At 45.1% G+C, this 22,312-nt stretch overlaps 1 protein-coding gene across 2 annotated transcripts in view; it reads right to left on the reverse strand.

The window, feature by feature from the left end:
* The window catches only part of ncam2a (neural cell adhesion molecule 2a), a 1,336,232-nt gene that overhangs the window by 14,670 nt on the left and 1,299,250 nt on the right, over positions 1 to 22,312 (reverse strand). For both annotated transcript variants that reach the window (XM_080203386.1, XM_080203385.1), the window contains exon 16: positions 5,901 to 6,105. In XM_080203386.1, the coding sequence (XP_080059512.1) occupies positions 5,901 to 6,105 (205 nt within the window). The remainder of the gene's footprint in view (positions 1 to 5,900; positions 6,106 to 22,312) is intronic.

Genomic DNA, 22,312 nt, shown 5'->3' on the forward strand with positions numbered 1-22,312 from the left:
CTAGCTTGTTCATCTCCTGTGAAATTGCTTTTCTTTATTCTCCCCTCCTTCCCAGTCGCTACCTCGCATAAATATAAGTGAAAGAGTGGGGTAGCACGGTGCACAATGGTTAGCATTGCTGCCTCACAGTGCCAGGTATCCAAGTTCAATTCCCAGCTGGGGTCACTGTCTGTGTGGTGTCTGTGCATTCTCCCCATGCCTGCATGGGTTTCCTCCCACAGTACAAATGACATGCTGGTTAGGTGCATTGGCCATGCTAAATTCTCTCTCAGTGTATGTGAGCAGGTGCCGGAGTGTGACTTTTACAATAATTTCATTGCAGTGTTAATATAAGCCTACTTGTGACACTAATAAGTAAACTTAATGAGGAATTGCTTCTCAATCTTGCCTGGACAAAGGAAACAGGATAGTTAACTCTGACGCATCATGCAGACATGTGAGATTCACTGCTGGCAGGCTTCCTTCATGTTTTAAAAAGATTTCTAAAAACAAATTGGCAGCTCTCAAGTTGATTCTTGCTCCAGGTGGAAGCTTGTGAATGAAATTCATTGCGCAAATCAGTAAGCTGAAATGATCTACGGATCAGTTTTCTGCTATGACGTTGAGATGGATGTACAAAGGAGTTGTCAGGGAGAACCTGTCTTGAGGCTCAACTCAATCTTTGTTAATTCATACAAACAGGTTTCAGCAATAGTTATACAGTGTCTTTAAATGCCCCAAGGCACATTACTGCAGCATAATCAGTCAAAAACTGACACTGAGCCAGAGGAGACAAGAGGACAAGCAATCAAGTGCTTGGTTAAAACACATTTTTGATTCTGCATCTTAAAGGAGAAACAAGTGGGGGAGAGGCAAGCCGGTTTGGCAAGGGAATTCCAGAGCTTAGGGTCTCAGGAGCTGAAGGCTTGCCCATTGGTGATGGCATGACGAATGTGAGCAATGCACCATAACTGGTCAAGTGTGGCACATTGGCACAGTGGTTAGCATAGCTGTCCCACAGCTTGAGGGACCCGGGTTCAATACTGGCCTCAGCTGACTGTCTCATAGGCTTTGCATTTTCTCCCTAATGTCTGCGTGGGTTTCCTCTGGATGTTCCAATTTCCTCCCACAGTCCAAAGATGTGCAGGTTAGGTGTATTGGCCATGCTAAATTAGTGCCCCAAGATGTCAGGATTCAATCGATTAGCTACAGTAAATGTCTAAGGTGATGGGGAAAGGGTCTGGGTAAGATATTTTGTCAGAGACTCAGTGCAGAATCAGTGGGTTGAATGGCCTCTTCTGCTCTGTAGGGATTCTATTGCTCTATGACACAATCCTCCTTTTCCAAACCCCTCTATCAATGTGATACTTTATCAAATACTTGCAGGAATTTAGGGTGCAAATACCAATTGCACCAATATCATATACTAACTAAAGTATATGCTCCGGTTTCCTCCCATAGTCAAAAGATGTTTGATTTGATTTATTACTGTCGTCTATAATAACGTACAGTGCAAAGTACTGTTTCTCACACACTGTACAGACAAAGCATACTGTTCATAGAGAAGGAAATGAGAGAGTGCAGAATGTAGTGTTCCAGTCATAGCTAGGGTGTGGAGAAAAATCAACTTAATGCAAGGTAAATCCATTCAAAAGTCTGACAGCAGCAGGGAAGAAGTTGTTCTTGAGTTGGTTGGTATGTGACCTCAGACTTTTGTACCTGAAGAAGGTGGAACAGAGAATGTCCAGGGTGCATGGGGTCCTTAATTATGCTGGCTGCTGTATCGAAGCAGCGGGAAGTGTAGACAGAATCAATGTGTGTTGGGTGGATTGGCCATGCTAAATTGTGCTTGGTGTCAAAAGATGTATAGATTTGGTGCATTAGTCATGGTAATTGTGGGGTGTTATGGGGATAGGACAGAGGGGAGGGCCTGGGTGTGATGTTTTTTCAGAGAGTCAGTGTTGATGTGATGGGCTGGATTCCCTCTTTCTGCATTGTTGTGATTCTATGAACTTGTTACACTCTGTTCTCAGAGTGTTTCGGGAATGCATTTGTCATCATCTTTGCCATCTGTTTGACAGGGGTTTGGCACTGGAAATTAGAACATAAGAACATAAGAAATAGGAGCAGGAGTAGGCCATCTGGCCCTTCGAGCCTGCCCCACCATTCAATAAGATCATGGCTGATCTGTCGTGGCTCAGTTCCACCTTCCGGCCCTCTCCCCATAACCCTTAATCTCCTCTCTTATCAAAAACCCATCAACCCGCTTCTTGAAAATATTTAGCGAGGCAGCCTCCACCACTTCAACGGGTAGAGAATTCCAGAGATTCACCACCCTTTGAGTGAAGAAGTTCCTCCTCAACTCCGTTCTAAAACGCCCCCCCTTTATCTTGAGGCTGTGCCCCCTAGTCCTACTGTCTTTTTTGAGCGGGAAGAGTCTCTCCACCTCTATCCTATCCATCCCATTCATCATCTTATACGTCTCAATGAGATCTCCCCTCATTCTTCTAAACTCCAACGAGTACAAGCCTAGTTTATTCAGCCTCTCCTCATAGCTCAACCGCCTCAACTCCGGTATCAGCCTAGTAAACCTCCTCTGCACTCCCTCCAAAGCCAAAATATCTTTGCGCAGGTGCGGCGCCCAAAACTGCACACAGTACTCCAGCTGCGGCCTCACCAATGCCCTATACAGCTGCAGCAAGACCTCCCTACTTTTATATTCAATCCCCCTCGCTATGAAGGCCAGCATCCCATTCGCCTTCCTGACCACCTGCTGCACCTGCAAGCTGGGTTTTTGCGACTCATGCACAAGGACCCCGAGGTCCCTCTGCACCGTCGCCTGCTGCAGTTTTTCGCCCCGTAAGTAATAGTCCTTCCTACCATTCTTCCTACCAAAGTGGACCACCTCACACTTGCCAACATTAAATTCCATTTGCCATTTCCTGGCCCATTCGCCCAGCCTATCTAGATCCTTCTGCAGACTCTCCACACCCTCCACACAATTTGCCGTTCCCCCAATCTTGGTGTCATCCGCAAATTTCGACACCCTGCACTCGGTTCCCTCCTCCAGATCATCTATATAATTCCTAAGCAGGTTAAAGTTATTCCATGATGCAGCAGAATATGTTGATGAGTGGTACTCAGCTTATTTCTGAGTTTTATTTCTCCATCGACGTTCTTCACTAAACTTCCAACACACATTTCCAACGAGTGGTGACACCTTGTTTGGGATGGGAATTTGGTGAGATCTGGAACCTCAGCTTCTTTTAATTGAAGGACTAAATAGTCCAGTGATATTATTGCTGGACTATTAATCCAGAAACTGAACTGGTGTTCTGTGGGCCTGGGTTTGAATTCTGCCATGGCAGCTGGTGGAATTTGAATTCAGTTTAAAAAAAAAATTCTGTAATTAAGGATCTACTGATGACCATAAAACCATTGTTGAATGTTGGAAAAAAACCATCTGGTTCACTAATGTTCTTTAGGGATGGAAATCTGCCTACATGTGACTCCCGAGCCACAGCAGTGTGATTGACTCAACTGCCCTTGGGTAACTAGGGATGGGCAATAAATGCTGGCCAGCCAGCAATGCCCATTTCCTACAAATGGGTAATGATAAAAACGATATCATTTTCCAGCACTTAGTGTTGAGAGGTCAAACTTTAAATGAAGCCCAGACCTCTGGAATCTTGGCTCATTGTGATTCGGGGATTGCCAGGGAGGTGAAAGTGCAAGCAAAAATATTCAAGACTTCCCTGCTGGCCAAGGAAGTAGGTGATACACTACCAAGGCATTCATCTGTTTATTACTGTCACAAGTCAGCTTAACTTAACACTGCAATGAAGTTACTGTAAACATCCCTGGCGACTGTTCGGATACCTTGAGGGAGAATTTAGAATGACCAAAGCACGGCTTTCGGACTGCAGGAGGAAGCCAGAGTACCTGGAGAAAATCCACGCAGACACAGGGAGAATGTGCAAACTCCACACAGACAGTGACTCAAGCCATGGATTGAACCCAATTCTTTGACGCTGTGAGGCAGTACCGCAAACCTTGGGTGGCACAGTTATTAGCACTGTTGTCTCATAGCGCTAGGGACCTGGGTTTAATTCCAACTGTGGTCACTGTCTGTGTAGAGTTTGCACTTTCTCCCTGTGTCTGCGTTAGTTTCCTCCGGGTGCTCCAGTTTCCTTGCACAGTCCAAAGATGTGCGGGTTAGTTTGATTGGCTATGCTATATTGCCCCTTAGTGTTGGGAGATTAGCAGGGTAAATGAGGGTTATGGGAATAGAGCCTGGGTGGGATTGTGTTCGGTGCAGACTCGATGGGCTGAATGGCCTCCTTCTCTATTGTAGGGATGCCATTGTCCCACTTCTCAATCTGATCTGAGATCTGTACATCAATAGTCCTCCACTGGGAAAAAGCAGCACACATGGTCTTGAAACCTGCCTTCAATAGGCCAATGAATAATTCTCAACCTTGGGAACCTGAGCAGTATCTTATCATCTTCATCGGATGCTGAGGACACCTCAGATTAGTACTATGAGGGAGGTATTTGAATCAAACTTTGGTCCTTCCTGATCTGTAGCTATACACTGAGATCTACACTTAACGAATAAGTCATCAGGGGATACAATGTCAACTTCCATTAATCTGATGGTGCGTTAATACGCTCCCTGTTTAACAGGGTATTTGTGACTTTAGTCACAGAAAGCCTAATTTACAACTAATTAAAAAAAAACTTCATTAATATGCTCTTCACCATTCGATCAGTGCACCGAATGAGTTTAATAATGATTTGATTTAACAGTTTTGAAATTGTGAGGAACGAAATCAAACACCTAATTAACCAAATGTATTCATGCATTTTGCTCCTTGTTAGCATAATTGCAAATTTACCATCCTTTGCAGCACAACAGAACAAACCCGATGGAGTTTAGGACGGCGACAGTTATGGTTTTGAGTTCTGAGAAATGTAATTTACTATCCCCCCCCAGCAGTGTCAGTTCCTGATTCTCTTGTACGGGGGTCCAATATCCAAAGCTGCCAGTAGGATGATAGCCCCAAGCTATGTGACCAATTTGCAAACACCCATCAGAGTCAAAGGGTCATCAAAACTCAAAACTTTGGCTCTATTCTCTGCCCACAGACGCTGTCAGACCTACTGAGATTTTCCAGCATTTTCTGCTTTTGTTGCCTTTTTATGCTTTTTATTTTAACTCCTTGCCGATCATTACCATTCGGAACCATAGAACCCTACAGTGCTGAAAGAGGCCCTTCGGCCCATCGAGTCTGCACCGACCACACTCCCACCCAGGCCCTACCCCCATATCCCTACATATTTTACCCACTAATCCCTCTAACCTAAGCACCTCAGGACACTAAGGGGCAATTTTAGCATGGCCAATCCGCCTAATGCGCACATATTTGGGCTGTGGGAGAAAACCTGAACACCCAGAGGAAACCCATGCAGACTCGGGGAGAATGTGCAAACTCCACACAGACAGTCACCCGAGGCCGGAATTGAACCTGGGTCCCTGGCGCTATGAGATGGCAGTGCTAACCACTGTCCCACTACACTACCTGGTCCCAAGCGAACGCCAATTTTCCAAGCCTCAGTAAACAGGCCAGGGGCCATGCTGATGGCTAGGCCTCTGATGACGTGAGCCTCTAAGTAATAGGGACTCTGACTGTGAGACTCTTGTCAGCGGGAGTTCTGCTGCTGAGACATTCTTCAGCTGGGAACTTTAGGTGCGACTTGCCCTTTAATAGGAAGCCGAATGGTGACGTTTCCTGTCTAACTGGTGACTAGACTGTCTTTAGTAGGAGATAATAGTGAGATGCTTCATTTCATACCCTCCTGGTGAGAGTCCTGCTTATGAGACTGTGAGTGCCGCATGGAGTACATCCACTCATACTTACAGATAAGCTGCTTTGCCTTCTTCAGCGTCCATAGTTTTGGTGCTTGACCCATTCTTTTTCCCACAGATCCTTGTGGTGATGCACATCAGCAGTCCGCACTGCTTGGTGAAGAAGCAGCTAACGTCAGTGATAACGAGGATTAATAAGAGGGCAGCGACGCCAAGACCAACAACCGCCCCCAGGCCTAGACTCCTGAACAGGGTATCTATAAAGCAAGGAAATGTAAAACCAATAAAACATAATCACCAGCTGCTCTTTTCAATTGTATCCACGTTTCAGGCTTTGTGTGGTATAATTCTGCACTCTTGGCACATGGGAACATGAGAAATTTTGATTTGATTTGATTCATGGATGGCACAGTGGTTAGCACTGCTGCCTCACCGCTGCAGGGACCCGGGTTTGATTCCCGGCTTGGGTCTCTGTGTGGAGTTTGCACGTTCTCCCCGTGTCTGTGTGCGTCTCCTCCAGGTATTCCGGTTTCCTTCCACCCTCCAAAAATGTGCAGGTCAGATGCTTTGGCTGTACTAAATTGCCCCTTGGTGTCCCAGAGTGTGTAGGTCACAGGGGTTAGTGGGGTAAATATGTGGGGTGATGGGGATAAGGCCTAGATGGGATTGTTGTCGGTGCAGACTCGATGGGCTGAATGGCCTTCTTCTGCACTGTAGGGTTTCTGTGATTCTATGGTTTGATTTACTATTGTCACATGTATTGGGATACAGTGAAAAGTATTGTTTCTTGTATACTGTTTAGGCAAAGCATACTGTTCATGGAGTACATAGGGGAGACAGAAAGGAGAAGGTGCAAAATGTAGTGTTACAGTGATAGCTAGGTGTAGAGAAAGATCCACTTAATATATGGTAGGTCCATTCGAATGTCTGATGGCAACAGGGAAGAAGCTGTTCTTGAGCCTGTTGGTACATGATCTTGGACTTGTGTATCTTTTTTTGTGATAGAAGAGGTGGAAGAGATAATGTCCAGGGTGCGTGGGATCCTTAATTATGCTGGCTGCCTTGCCAAGGCAGTGGGAAGTGTAGACAGAGTCAATGAACGTAAGAATATAAGAACATAAGAAATAGGAGCAGGAGTAGGCCATCTAGCCCCTCGAGCCTGCTCCGCCATTCAATAAGATCATAGCTGATCTGAAGTGGATCAGTTCCACTTTCCCGCTTGCTCCCCATAACCTTTAATTCCCTTATTGATCAGTAATCTATCTACCCATGACTTAACCATATTCAACGAGGCAGCCTCCACCACTTCAATGGGCAGAGAATTCCATAGATTCAGTACGCTCTGAAAGAAGAAGTTCCTCCTCAACTCTTCTAAACTGCACCACCGCTCCCCCTATCCCCACGCCCCCTCCCCCCCACCATCCTCCCCCTTATTTTGAGGCTGTGCCCTCTTGTTCTGGTTTCCTTTCTAAGTAGAAAGAATCTCTCTACCTCTACCCTATCTAGTCCCTTCATTATCCCTATAAGATCCCCCCTCACCCTTCTAAATTCCAACGAGTACAGGCCCAATCTACTCAATCTGTCCTCATAAACTAACCCCCTCATCTCCGGCTGGTTTGCGTGATGGATTGGGATGGACAATCAATAGTTCACCAATGAGGAATGGGTTGGAGTTGATCTACTTTTACTTACCTGCCACACTGAGTGATATCCTGCTGTTCCTCCCCTATCACTTGGGACTGTTGCAAAGGAGAAATGGAGTGAAAGAAAGGATGTGAAGAGGTGTGTGGGGCAGGTAGGGGTGTGCTGAAAGAGTTGAATGGACAATGGACTGACCACCAAGTCCAACACTCTCCTGCATACTACTGACCCTGAGTGTCAGCTCTGTCAAATACCTTCTGAAATTCATTTTAAAGCACATTTAGAGCCTAGGCTATATTTTCAAGTTTATTTATTAATCACAAGTAGGCTTACATTGACACCGCAATGAAGTTACTGTGAAAGTCCCCGAGTTGCCACACTCTGGCGCCTGTTCAGGTACACTGAGAGAGAATTTTGCATGGCCAATATACTTAACCGGCATATCTTTGGCGTATGGGAGGAAACCGGAGCACTGGGAGGAAACCCACTCAGACATGGGGAGAATGTGCAAATTTCACACAGACAATGACCCGAGGCTGGAATCGAACCCAGGTCTCTGCCGCTGTGAAATAGCAGTTCTAACCACTGTGCTGCTCCTTAATTTTGGAATGTTAAATGTTTAATGTGAATGCCCAAGGTCTTATGTAGTATACATAGTGGGATTCCTCACTGTTAATGTCCATTTATCTAATCAATGTAATATACATTCGTTAAAATGTAAAGGCAGAATTAAAACAATTTACTTCCTCTCAATTTTACATTTCTCTGCACTATGCATCACTCATGGCTGACTTTAATGTTTTGCGGGATGCTATCCATCAGCATCTTGTCTTCAGACACTATTACAATTGACTATGGTGTCAGCCTTGGCTCAGGAACAGCACTCTCCAATGTCACAATACCCGGGACTTCAGCATACAAGCTAAAGATATAAGCCTGGTCAATATTCTACCCTCAACCACCATCACCAAAAAATAAATCAAATTCACTCATCATTCCTGACATATACTCTTGTGGGATCCCTTTGGGTGGACATTTACTGACATATTTACAAGGATAACAGTGTCCCACACATCAAAGATAACAAATAATCTTTTGGATCTGAAGCTATCTATGTTAGTTCTTTGCATGGAAAAATCAAAAAGCCTTATCAAGGTGAGAACAGAAATGAAAATTGAGTTGCCAGTTCTTCGATGGAATGGAGTTTAGTCACATTCTGCCCAAAGTTTCTTCTCCCCTCAGCTTCCTCCCTTCTTTTCTCACTGCTATCTACCATTGTACCCCTCTCCTCCCATTCCCCACAAAATCTTGTCTAGTTTCACTTTGAATACATTCACAGTGTTGTGGGAGGCTAGGGAGGAAATTGCAGGTCCCCTGGCTGAGATATTTGAATTATTGATAGTAACGGGTGAGGTGCCTGAAGATTGGAGAATGGCAGATGTTGTGCCTTTGTTTAAAAAGGGCTGCAGGGAAAAGCCTGGGAACTACAGGCCAGTGAGCCTCACATCTGTGGTAGGTAAATTGTTGGAAGGTATTTTGAGAGACAAGATCTACAGGCATTTAGAGATGCAAGGATTGATTAAGGACAGTCAGCATGGCTTTGTGAGTGGAAAATTATGTCTCACAAATTTAATTGAGTTTTTTTGAAGGGGTAACAAAGAAGGTAGATGAGGACAGTGCAGTTGATGTTGTCTACCTGGACTTTAGCAAGGTCTTTGACAAGGTACCGCATAGTAGGTTGTTGCATAAAGTTAAATCTCACGGGCTCCAGGGTGATGTATCTAAATGGATACAAAATTGGATTTTTGACAGAAGCCAGAGGGTGATTGTAGAGGGTTGTTTTTCAAACTGGAGGCCTCTGACAAGTGGTGTGCCTCAGGGGTCAGTGTTGGGACCAATGTTATTTGCCATTTATATTAATAATTTGGATGAGAATATGGAGGGCTTCGTTAGTGAGTTTGCAGATGCCACCAAGATTGGTGGCATGGTGGACAGTGAGGAAGGTTATCTCCAATTGCAGTGAGATCTTGATCAATTGGGCCAGTGGGCTGATGAATGGCAGGTGGAGTTTAATTTCAACAAATACAAAGTAATGCATTTTGATAGATTGAACCAGGGCAGGACTTACTCAGTTAATGGTAGGGCACTGGGGAGAGTTACAGTACAAAGAGATCTAGGGGGTACATGTTCATAGTTCCTTGGAAGTGGAGTCACAGGTGGACAGAGTGGTGAAGAAGGCATTCGGCATGCTTGGTTTCATCCGTCAGAATATTGAATACAGGAGCTGGGACGTCTTGTTGAAGTTGTACAAGACATTGGTAAGACCACACTTGGAATACTGTGTGCAATTCTGGTCACCCTATTATAGAAAGGAAATTATTAAACTAGAAAGAGTGCAGAAAAGATTTACTACAATGCTACCAGGACTTGATGGATTGAGTTGTAAGGAGAGGCTGAATAGACTGGAACTTTTTTCTCTGGAGTGTAGGAGGCTGAAGGGTGATCTTACAGAGATGTATAAAATAATGAGGGGTATAGACAAGGTAGATAGCCAATATCTTTTCCCAAAGGTAGGGGAGTCTAAAACTAGAGGGCATAGGTTTAAGGTGAGAGGGGAGAGATAAAAAAGTGTCCAAAGGGGCAATTTTTTCGAACAGAAGATAGTGAGTATCTGGAAAAAGCTGCCAGAGGTAGTAGTAGAGGTGGGAACAATTTTATCTTTTAAAAAACATTTAGACAGTTACATGGGTACGATGGGTATAGAGGGATATGGGCCAATTGTGGACAATTGGGATTAGTTTAGGGGTTTAAAAAAAAGGGCAACATGGACAAGTTCGACCAAAGGGCCTGTTTCTATGCTGTAAACCTCTATGACTCTATTTGCTTCAACAATTCCCTGTAGTCACAGGCTCCACATTCTCACCACTCTTTGGGGAAGAGGTTTCTTCGAATTCCTGTCGCATTTCTTGGTGACTCGCTTAAAACGATGGCCTCCAGCTGTGTTCTTCCCCACAAGAGGAAACATTTTCTCTGCATCCATGCTGCAAAAACCTTCCATCATTTTAAGCACCTTTATTAGATCATGCCTCTCCGCCTTTGTGTTCTGAGAGAAACCAGAGGCAGCCTGGTGCACCTTTCTTGATATGTATAGTCACTACTATCAACCTTGTCAATCTTCTCTGTACTCTCTTTATATCTGTTTTATAACATGCCTTCAGTGAATATTAGCAGCTTTAAAAGATATTGAATGCAGATTATTATAAGTGTGTCGTATTTTGATCATTTTCAGTCAAGGTATTCGCACTTGGTGAAATTGTCTGATGTGGAATTGTGAGCAGTCGACAGTTTAATTGGTTATTGCTAAACATAAACAAAAATAGATTCGCTTTCTTGGGTAAATAGACGATTTAGTCCTTTGAGATATTGAAACAGTTCTATTCAAATATTAGTACATGAACGTCCAATGTATTTGTAGGCATTTAATTGGTTTGTTATTCAAGTGGAAACACTGACCTCAAAGAGGCTTATGTATTAAAATTTACATGATGCAGGCTGAGGCATGTTCTTTGCTAAGATCCACTTCTTTTCTAGATTCCAGTGTGTTTAAGCCACAGTCTCTACGTTCAGGTACAGGATAAGGTGAGGTGGTGGCGTAGTGGTATCGTCACCAGGCCGCTAATAGAGAGACCTAGGGTAATGCTCTGGGGACCTGAGTTCGAATACCCTCATGCCAGATTGTGAAATTTGAAGTCAATAAAAATTTGCAATTAAAAGTTTAATGATGACCTTAAAACAATTGTTAATTGTTGAAAAAACCCTAATGCCCTTTTGGGAAGGAAATCTACCATTCCTAACTGGTCTACATGTGACTCCAGAGCTACAGCAGTGTGGTTGACTCAATGCCCTCTGAAATGGCCTTGCAAGCCACTCAGCTCAAGGGCATATAGGGATAGGTAATAAATTCTGGTCCAGCCAGTGATGTCCACATCCCATGAATGAATGAAGGAAAAGAAAATCCACCAACCAGGAAATGCTCAGAATTGAATTCTCAAATGCTAATCTCCCTTTAAGTGTCCTTTATATCAGGTCACCATCCTGTGCGTTTTACAGTAAAGAGCCAAACTTGATGACTTAATTAAAAATGCAAATTTGATTCCCTACAGCTCCATCTATAAGTATGTGACGGTGGATGTGTGCACATTTATTAATAATGTAAACCATAAAATTGATTTGTGTAAAGTAAAGCAGAGCAAATTGTGCTTTGATCCCTAAAGTTGAAAGGACTCAGATGCTTTCTAAGAATAAAGATTGGATGCTTGCATCTGTTGGTGACAAAGTGGTGGCTCCTTGATTAATGCCATTCCATTGTAGTATCAGGTCTTTGCTATGTTATCACTGGTGGTGGCCAGGGAGGTGATGGAAGGCTAATCAAAGGGCCCGCATGGAACCCTAACTCTTCTAATATAGTCACCATCCAGAAGCAAAGAGCCTGAGCCCTGAGAGAGGCTCACTAGCTAAATGCATCACGAGGTTCGGTTGACCTGCTGATTGCCCACGTTCTCTCCACCACCTGCAACACCAACAACAACAGGAAAATGCTGGAAAATCTCAACAAGCCTGACAGCATCTCTGGAGAGAGTATAGAGCCAACGTTTCGAGTCCAGATGACCCTTTGTCAGGGCATCCGTGCTCAGTTACTTACAGCAATAACAGCAACAGTCTGTTTACGGCTCCGTTAATGGCGTCGGGGAGATTAGCAGGGTAAGTACCTGGGGTTGAGGGGGTAGGTGGGATTGTGGCTGGCGGGGATTAGATGGGCTGAATGGCCTCCTTCTGCACTGTAGGGGTTCTATGCACCTTCTACAATTCTAATGGAGCAAAATAATCTAAGAGACTTCACAGGTTATCAAACAAAATTCACAACTGGTGATCCAAGTCGCAGAAGGAGACATTAGGACCAAAACTTGGTTAAGGAAATAGATTTCAAGGGACATATTAAGGAGCACAGAAATTGAGAGATCAAATGAAGACTGGGGTCGTGGGTTGACCCACTCACCCTGCCCATGATAAAATCACGTGAGAACCGAGAAATCAGGTTGGTGCCGAGTTCTCACCTCTCGCAATATTACCAGCGTTGGATATCTGGCCGATCAGCACCCCGCCCATTTTTGGCAAGAGGCTGAATAATTTATTTAAATATATTGAAATCTTATTTGACATTGATTAAATGAGCCCAGGATTTAGTTGTTGAGACCAGGATGGAATCATCCCAGCTCACTTGTCTTTATGGCCTGGCTGGGAGATGTTCTCTCTGGTGAGGGAAACACCCGGCCCCCACTAATGGGGAACAGTCATGATGGCCTTGCTGGTTGAATTGGAAGCCATTGAGGTCCCCAGGAAGGGCAAGGGGGGCTTGTCCCTTGGGTAGTGCCAGCCTGGCAGTGCCAGCCTGACACCGTGGAACTGCCCACTGGGCACCTTGCCATTGCATACTAGTCTGTGATATTCAATTCACTCTCTTTTTAAAATTAACTGATGGGATTCATCAATATGATTGGTGTTGCTGGCATTTATTGCCCATCGCTAATTGCCTTTGAGTTGAGTGGTTTGCCAGGCCATTTCAGAGAGTAGTTAAGAGTCAACCACATTGCTGTGGATTTGGAATCGCATGTAGACTAGACCAGATAAGGACTTCCTTCCCAAAGGACATTAGTGAACCCGATGGGTTTTTCCAACAATGGTTTCATATCATCAGTAGATTTTTAATTCAAGATTTTAAAAATTGAATTCAAATTTCATCAGCTGCTATGGAGGGATTCGAACCCTGAGTCCCCAAAGCATTAACCCAGGTCCCTGGATTACTTATCCAGCGACAATACCACTGCACCACGACCTCCCCAACAAACACTTGTCACCTGTTGATGAGACCCTTGCAAGTGCTCACCATTCGCTATCGGTGACATTCTAGAGATTTGATCTATTGAAAAGGAGCTCAAATGCTTTCAGCAGTTGAATGTGCAACCACTCAGCATGGTAGCACAGTGGTTAGCATTGCTGCCTCACAGCGCCAGGGACCTGGGCTCAATTTCAGCCTTGGGTCACTGTCTGTGCGTAGTCTGCACATTCTCCTCGTGCCTACGTGGGTTCCTCCGGGTGCTCCGGATTCCTGCCAGAGTCCGAAGATGCACAGGTTAGGCTGATTGGCCATATTAAATTGTCACTTAGTGTCAGGGTGGATTTGTCGGGTGATAACAGGGATAAGGCCTAGTGGGATTGTTGTACTGGCTCGATGGGCCGAATGGTAAGGTAGGGATTCCTTGATTCTATACAGACTGAAGCCTGTTGATATTCCCTCACCTTTCCAGCATATTCCATTTGACTCCTTACAGATCTGCCTCATTTCACTCTGTGAGGTGGATGAAGTCATTTACAGTGATAGTCTCAGTAAATTTGCCTGTTTGTTTAGCACTTGCCTGCAAATATTTGACAATCAAATTTCCTGGTGGAGCTCATTTGTATCACATAAAGAATGCAAAATGTTGATCCTGAACAATGACTATTTAATTTAATGATTGAGGAGGCTATGATAACTTGCAAGTGGAGTTGTCAGAAGTGAGTTATGAAAGGACTCATTAACTATTAGTTAAGGATGTTCATTCATGACAAGAGACGCCACACTCGGTATCATAAGATGAAAAGGCAGTGACAGCACCTTTGGCAGATTGAAACCTCCCAGTGAGCTTGGGAGAGAGAAGAGATTGGTGGGAGTAAGGGGAAGTGAACATGGTGGTGGTCTCATAGAATCTCCACAGTGTTGAAGAAGGCCATTCAGCCCTTCGAGTCTTCCCCAGCTCTCCTGCCAGAATATCTTTCCCAGGTCCTCTCCCCTGCCCTATTCCCTTGCCTAATTCATCCGAACTACACATCTTGGGGCACTTAGGGGCAATTTAGCATGGCCAATCCAACTAACTACACTTCTTTGGAGAGTGGGAGGAAACCAGAGAACCTGGACAAAATCCATGCAGGCCTAGGGAGAAGGTTATTTAACTATTATTTATTTATTAGTCATAAGTGGGGCGGCATGCTAGCACAGTTGTCAGCACTGCTGCTTCACAGCTCCAGGGACCTTGGTTCGATTCCCGGCTTGGGTCTCAGTCTGTGTGGAGTTTGTGCATTCTCCCCGTGTCTGCGTGGGTTTCCCCCGGTTTCCTCCCACAGTCCAATGATGTGCGGGTTGGGTTGATTGGCCATGCTAAAATTGCCCCTGAGTGTCCTGAGATGCTTAAGTTAGACAGATTAGCAGGTAAAATATGTAGGGGTATGGGGGTAGGGCCTGGATGGGATTGTGGTTGTTGCAGACTCGATGGGCCGAAGGGCCTCTTCCTGCACTGTAGAGTTCTATGATTCTAAGAAGTAGGCTTGCATTAACACTGCAATTAAGTTATTGTGAACATCCTCTTGTTGCCACATTCCTGTGCCTGTTTGGGTACACTGAGGGAGAATTTAGCATGGCCAATGCACCTAACCAGCATGTATTTCAGGCTGTGGGAGGAAACCGGACCATCCGGAGGAAACCCACGCAGACACGGGGAGAATGTGCGAACTCCGTACAGACAGTGACCTGAAGCCAGAATTGACGATTCCAGATACTGGGGAAAATCCATTAATGGATAAAGTGGCAGCAAATCAGAGGGTGGTGGTCACAAAGGAATTTATTGTGTACAGGACCAGTTTAAGTAGCTGGAGTCCAAGAATTTTAGTTGCTAAAATTAACAACAACAGGAATGGGACAACATAACACGAAAAGAAAAAATACGTATAGAAAAATGCAAAAATAGCACAGGCTTTCACAAATGGGAAAAATTGTAGGGATTGCCAAAGGGTGATGAAAAAAAAAACAGCAAGAACTACAAAACAGGAGCATGGAAAGAAACTTGCAAAGAATATCAGAATCAATAGAAAATATTTTTATGTTGACATTTGAAAAAAATGGTCTGATGCAATGTGGTCAACCTTGACAATTCCTAGCAGTGATGCTGCCAATAAAATTTAAAAAATGGAGGAGATTCTGCATTATTATTTTGTGTCAGTATTTGCAGTACAGGAAGAGGTCAGCATGCCCAACATCCCAGAAAATGATTGCTGAATCGGGGGGCATGGTGGCACAGCGGTTAGCGCTGCTGCCTCACAGCACCAGGGACTCAGGTTCAATTCTGGCCTCGGGTCACTGTCTGCGTGGAGTTTTGGCATTCTCTGTGTCTGTGTGTGTTTTCTTTGGGTGCTGCGATTTCACCCCACAGTCCAAAAGATGTGTGGGTTAGGTTGATTGACCGTACTAAATTGCCTCTTAGTGTCAGAGGATTAGCAGGGTAAATATGTGGGGTTATGGGGATAGGGCCAGGGTGGTGCAGGCTTAATATATCAAATGGCCTCCTTCTGCACTGTAGGGTTTCTATGAATCAAGCACAGGTTCTTCACAATAATAACCAAAACAAGATAACAGCATTGGAGCAAGTTTTATTACTGAAGAGTGATAAACCCTTAGGGCCAGGAGGTTTCCATCCCAGGGGTTTAGAAAATGCAGATGAGGACATTGTGTGTGCCTTAGCCCTAATCTTCCAAAGCTCTCTAGATTCAAGAGTGCCCCTCAGTTGCTGTCACTTCGCTATTTAGGAAAGACAAGAGATGAAAGACACGGAATTCAAGATTTAACCGAACATAGGGGTCAATGACCAAAGCCACATTCGGCCCTTTAATCCTGTTTCAGTCCCAACCTTTTCTGGTTGGGCTACATTAACACAAAAATAGACAAAGACATCAAGAAGATAAGAACTGTAATTTTATTGAGGGGATAAATATTCATATTGATTTCACATTGCACCTCACTGTTTCAAATGATTATTTTGATGTTCTAAATAAATCTGTTCAAAAAGCACAGATAATGGCTTTTGGTTTGAGGACAAAGTTCCGCGGCTGTGACCATTATTATTTCTAATGCAGCTGAGATGAGAAATTATCCTGACTTGGCTGTCGGAAGCTTTTTCTCATTAATCACGAGAATCAATAACCAAAAAAAACCTTTAATTCTATGCAACAATCAGTAGCTCTGTAAACAGTTTTTTTTGGTGAGAGGGTGTGCAATGTTGCAGGTCCAATTGTGAACCAGATCAGATTCACCCCAAAGACACATGCCAAAGGTTTGAAGGGTGTCTTTTATTAAAGATACTCTCCCGCGACACCACGTTAGGGAAGCTATCAGGTACTTCACAACATTATAGCTGTGTTCTGGAAGGCTCTGTATTATTTGCTTGCATGGAGTTACTCTATTTTGTAAAGGTGACTTTCCTGACAAAATTATACTGAACAAGATCAAAAGATGTGGGCTGAGATTCTCTGGCCTCCCAGCAGCGTGGTTCCTGCCAGCGGGAGGTGGTGGGCTGTTTGCCAGCAGCGGGATTCTCTGGTCCTGCTGCCATCAGTGGGAATTCCCATTGACATCACCCCATGCAGGCGGGAAACCCGTAGCAGGGATACACTTCGGGCGGGACTGGAGAATCCCACCGGGGTGAACCAGCGGAGAATTGCGACTGTGTTAAGCCTATGTTATGTTTGTTTTTTTTTCCAATTGATGCATGGGTTTAGATTTTCATTCCCAGGGAGGATCCATAGAGTTGAGAAATTTTCCGGCTCATCATAAACACATTGGGGAAAAAGTGTTCCAAATTATGCTCCTCGGAGCAGGCAGGTGCATGGTTGGGGTCAGGGCTGAAACAGTTTGAACTTGGACACAAATGCCAGAATCCTACCACCCCTCCTGCCACAGAATCGGAGCGGGCAATAGGTGGACAAAGGAAATGCTTATTAACTTTGGGCGGAGATTTCCGAGCGAGGCTGTAAAATCCCACCTAAAGAGCACCAAGTGGCAAGGCAGACTGTCGAGACATTCTCAGTTCTCTGAGTTGTTTTATTCAATACTAAGCCATCTAACCCACACTCCTCAGATCACCTTCTTCTATTACTCTCTCCCCCACCCATGCCAATTCACACCAAGCCATGCCCCCCCCCACCCACTCTCCAATGGCCTCTCTTATCATCTGCACACTTCATGCCAACTCATGCTCCAGCCCTCATCCCATGGCCCTTACAGTTTCTATACCTAAGCACCAACTCCTGAGCCCCACACATTCTCCTGGTCCTTTATCTCTATCCAACTGAGTGCTAACTCATGCTAACCCATAATCTCCCCTTCAAGCCCTTTGCCTTTACATGCACCAGCTGACTTTGTGTCGTTGTGTCTAAGGTCAGTGGACGAACTCTGTGGCAAGAAAGGGGGGAGCAGGAGGATGGCAGCTTGCATGGAGGCTCAGGACCAGCACTGGGTGGGGCAGCGGTGAGGCTAAGGCAGCTGGAATCAGGTCAGGGGGGGTCCATAGGAGTAGAGGAGGGGTCCACGGGAGGGTCAGGTCAAGGCATGGAGGGCTGAGGTGGGAGAGACCTGGTGTCTTAAGAGTTTGGGTCAGATAAGGTCAGAAAATGGGAAAGGGAGAAGGTGCATTTGAATTTTATTAACATTATTGTTATAGGTCAGAATTCTCTGGCTGTTCACTACAATGGTGTCCTCTGGTCCCACCGGCAGCGCACCCCCATCTCATTGTTTCCCGTCAGCATGGGGTGACGTGAATGGGAATTCCCATTGACAGTGGCAGGACGAGAGAATCCCGCTGCCAGCAAGTCTCACCCAAACATCTCTGACAGCATAGCACTCCCTCAGGACTGTACAGAGAGCATCAGCATCAATTTTACATTCTATAGTTAAATATTTAAATGGTTGCATGATTGCTTTAACAGCTGACCACATGATTTGATGGTGATATTACTGGAACATTTCATACGCTCTTGCTTTTAGTTTCATTTTCTGTTCTGCGCAGAGAACATCTCTAGCAATAAACCTGTTGTGTGTTTGAATCTACGCTTGCAAACCATGTCTTTTTCTTTTTGTTTAAAACCCACAAACTCTCATTTAGTTAGAACATTGCAGGACTCAGACCCGTGAATCTCTGAACTGGAAGTGCTCCCCACTGTTTCACTGCTGATAGTTCAGCACTGTACCAAGGCTTATCCTTATACCCAGTGACCATTCCAGGCCCATGGGTCACTGTCTGTGTGGAGTTTGCACATTCTCCCCGTGTCTGCGTGGGTTTCCTCCGGGTGCCCCGGTTTCCGCCCACACTCCAAAGATGTGCGGGTTAGGTGAATTGGCCATGCTAAATTGCCCCTCAGTTTTAGGGGGACTAGCTAGGGTAAATGCATGAGGTTATGGGGATAGGGCCTGGGTGGGAATGTGGCTGGTGCAGACTCAATGGGCCAAATGGCCTCTTTCTGCACTGCTGGATTCTATGATTTTATGAGGAGAGAATTGATGCTGACACTGGAGGCAGAATTTTCCTGTCTCACCCGCCACAGGACTCGTCGCGGTTGGAATATGGACCATGCCAAAGGTCCCTTGATCTCGGGGACAAATTTCCAGCCTTGGGGGCGAGTGTGGCTGGAAAATGCCGCCCTGGTTGTGCCTGATACAGAATGGTCCCCATTCCCTGGCACTCACATCCCTTATCTTCACTGGATTAGATTCAAGGCAGGCCCCGGAGGATGTGGACCACTGCTTGAACAAGTGGAAAATAAAATTAAACGTGTTTGCAGCTGAGGGAAATGTTATTCATAAACATTTTGAGTCAAAACCCAATTACTTTTCAGTGTGATCTCATTTACATGGTTGATAGAGACTGAGAGAGAAGGAGAGAGAAAAAAAAAATGAACAAATTTGGGTCCTTATTCATTTGAATCCTGCTTGTTCAATTTAAAATCTGGAATCCTCTGTGTATTACATACATCTAAAATCCGTACTAATTATATTCCCATCAATGCAAAAGAAAACTCAATTTAGCTGCAGCAAAATAGCAATACATGTGTCTAATAAATAAATTGACATTGATTTTGTCAGAAATAAAGTACTTCGGCACTCTGACTCATAAAACATTAATTACTATTGACATCATCTCAATGGGGACCCTTAATGTGTTGCAAGATGTTGAATAGCAAAATACAGAAATAAAATGATTCTCCTCTCTTTGCATCTTAACTAATTAAACAAACCTAATGGACACTTTAGATTCAGAATTAGTCTAACGGGCCTGTCTATTCAGCAGGGTAAATAAAGATTGTATGCTCCTTAGATTCCGTAAGACCATAAGACATAGGATCAGAATTAGGCCACTCGGCCCATCTAGTGCTCCGCCATTCAACCATGGCAGATTTTTTTTCTCATCCCCATTCTCCTGCCCTTTCCCCATAACCCCTGACCCCCCTTATTAATCAAGAACCTATCTCTGTCTTAAAGACACTCAATGACCTGGCCCCCCACAGCCTTCTGTGGCAAAGAGTTCTGCAGATTCACCACCCTCTGACTGAAGAAATTCCTCCTCATCTCTGTTTTAAAGGATCATCCCTTTAGCCTGAGGTTGTGCCCTCTGGTTCTAGTTTTTCCTACTCGCGGAAACATACTCTCCACGTGCACTTTATTCCAACTGGAGCATTGAGTGGAATCTTCCCATCCTGCCCACCATGGGAATCATAGCAATCGGAACAGGGAGGTTGGCAAATGGTGCAAAATGTTTTTGATCTTAGGCAGGAATTTCCAGTCTTGCTTGAGCACTGCCCTAAAATCTGCCCAGGTTATCCCATTCTGGGCATCGCACAGGGTGATACCAGGGGAAATGGGGGGGGAATCTTTTTCATTCGTTCAATGGTGGCATGGTGGCACAGTGGTTAACACTGCTGTCTCACAATGCCAGGGACCTGGGTTCGATTCCTCGGTTGGGTCACTGTCTGTGTGCAGTTTGTAAGTTCTCCTACTGCGTGTGTGGGTTTCCTCTGGGTGCTTCAGTTTCATCCCACAGCCCAAAGCTGTGCGGGTAAGGTGGATTGGTCATGCTATAGTGCCCCTTAATGTCAGGGGACTAGCTAGGGTAAATGCATGGGGTTATGGGATAGGGGGATTGTGATTGGTACAGACTCAATGGGTCAAATGGGCTCCTTCAGCTCTTTAGGATTCTATAAATGACTTTTTGGCATTATTTGCTTAGCCAGCAGTTCTTGTCCATCTCTAATTGTCCTTCAGAGCATGGCGGTGAATCTCCTTCTTGAAGCACTGCAGTCCACGAGATGTAGGTACACCCACAGTGCTGTTAGGGAGGGAGTTCCAGGATTTTGACTCAGCAACAGGTGAAGGAACAGCCTATATATTTCCAATTCGGAACGGTGAGTGACTGAAAGGGAAACTTTCAGGTAGTGGTGTTCCCATCTATCTTCTACCCCTTGTCCTTCTAAGTGGTAGAGGCTGGTAAGCCTTGGTGAGCTTGGTGAGTTGCAGCAGGGCATCTTGCAGATGGAACACACACTCATGCCACTGTGCGTGAGTGGCAGAGGAAGTTAACGTTTAAGGTAATGAGTGGGATGTCAATCAAGCAGAATGCATTCTCCTGGATGGTGTTAAACTTCTTCCATGCTGTTGGAGCTGCACTCACCCAGACAAGTGGAGAGTGTGCCATTACACTCCTTGTAGATGGTGGGCACACTCTGGGGAATAGGAGGTGAGTTAAACATCTGAAAATTCCCAGCAACACTTGTTGCCTCATTATTTATGAGGCTTCCCTGGTTCAGTTTTTGTTCATGGTAACCACTCCTCCACCCCGCCCCCTCCCCCACCCCCCCCAGGATGTTGATAAGTGCAGTGATGAGAATACCATTGAATGTCAAGGCAGATAATTAGATTCTCCCTTGTTGGAGATGCAAAGGGAGCTGAAAATTGTACAATCATCAGTGACCATCTCCACTTCTGGCCTTATTTTGAAAGAAAGGTCATTGATGAAGCAGCTGAAGATGATTGGGCCTAGGACACCACCCTGAGGACCTCCTGCAGTGACGTCCAGGGAATGAGAGCATTGACCTCCAAGCATCTTCCTCCATGCTCAGTATGAATCCAACCAGCGGAGATCATCACCCCTGATTCCCATTGACTCCAGTTTTGCTCGGTCACCTTGATGCCATACTCGGGCAAACGTGGCCTTGATGTCCGGGGGGAGTCACTCTCACCTCACCCCCTTGGGTTTATTCCTTTTGTGCATGTTTGAATCGAGGCTGTAATGAGGTCAGGGGCTGAATGACCTTGGTGGAACCCAAACTCAGAGGGGCGGGGGGGGGCGGATTCTCCCATCCTGCTGCTCTGCTTTTTAAATGCAGCGACCCGAGAGACACTAAAGGCGATATATATGCAATAGCTAATTTTAATATAAATTAAATCCTATTAGTGGACCCAGGACTAAAATCTTTGGGCCTGCTACCCCTCCCCGCCCTCCAGGAGTAGTTCACTCCAGTGGCATTTACTACAGCTCCCCACTTGCAGGGGCCTAGCCACCCATGCCCACTGGAGTGAAGGGAGGCAAATTTCCTTTGTCTTCTGAGAAAGTAGAGGTGTCAGTGGGTTTTCTTAACTGTAGTGTCGGCATGGCAGGATTATGACAGATTGTTGGTGATCTGGACGCCTAAAACCTTAAAGTTCTCGACCTGAGTCACCTGAGGCTTTTCAGCCCTGTTGGAACTCTTACAAAAAAAAACTTTAAAAGAAGTCCTGCTCCCCATTCAGCCTTGTGTTCGGGGATCTACGCTGGTTCTCAGTCAGGAAACACCCATGTAGTGAAGGCTGATTGGGTGAGTCCCTTCAAGTGAGAGCTGGACCTGTTTCTCACTGGGGTGGTGATCACCTCA

The sequence above is a fragment of the Carcharhinus amblyrhynchos genome, chromosome 15 (assembly GCF_965287045.1).
Source record: "Carcharhinus amblyrhynchos chromosome 15, sCarAmb.v2.hapA, whole genome shotgun sequence".
Lineage (NCBI taxonomy): Eukaryota > Metazoa > Chordata > Chondrichthyes > Carcharhiniformes > Carcharhinidae > Carcharhinus > Carcharhinus amblyrhynchos.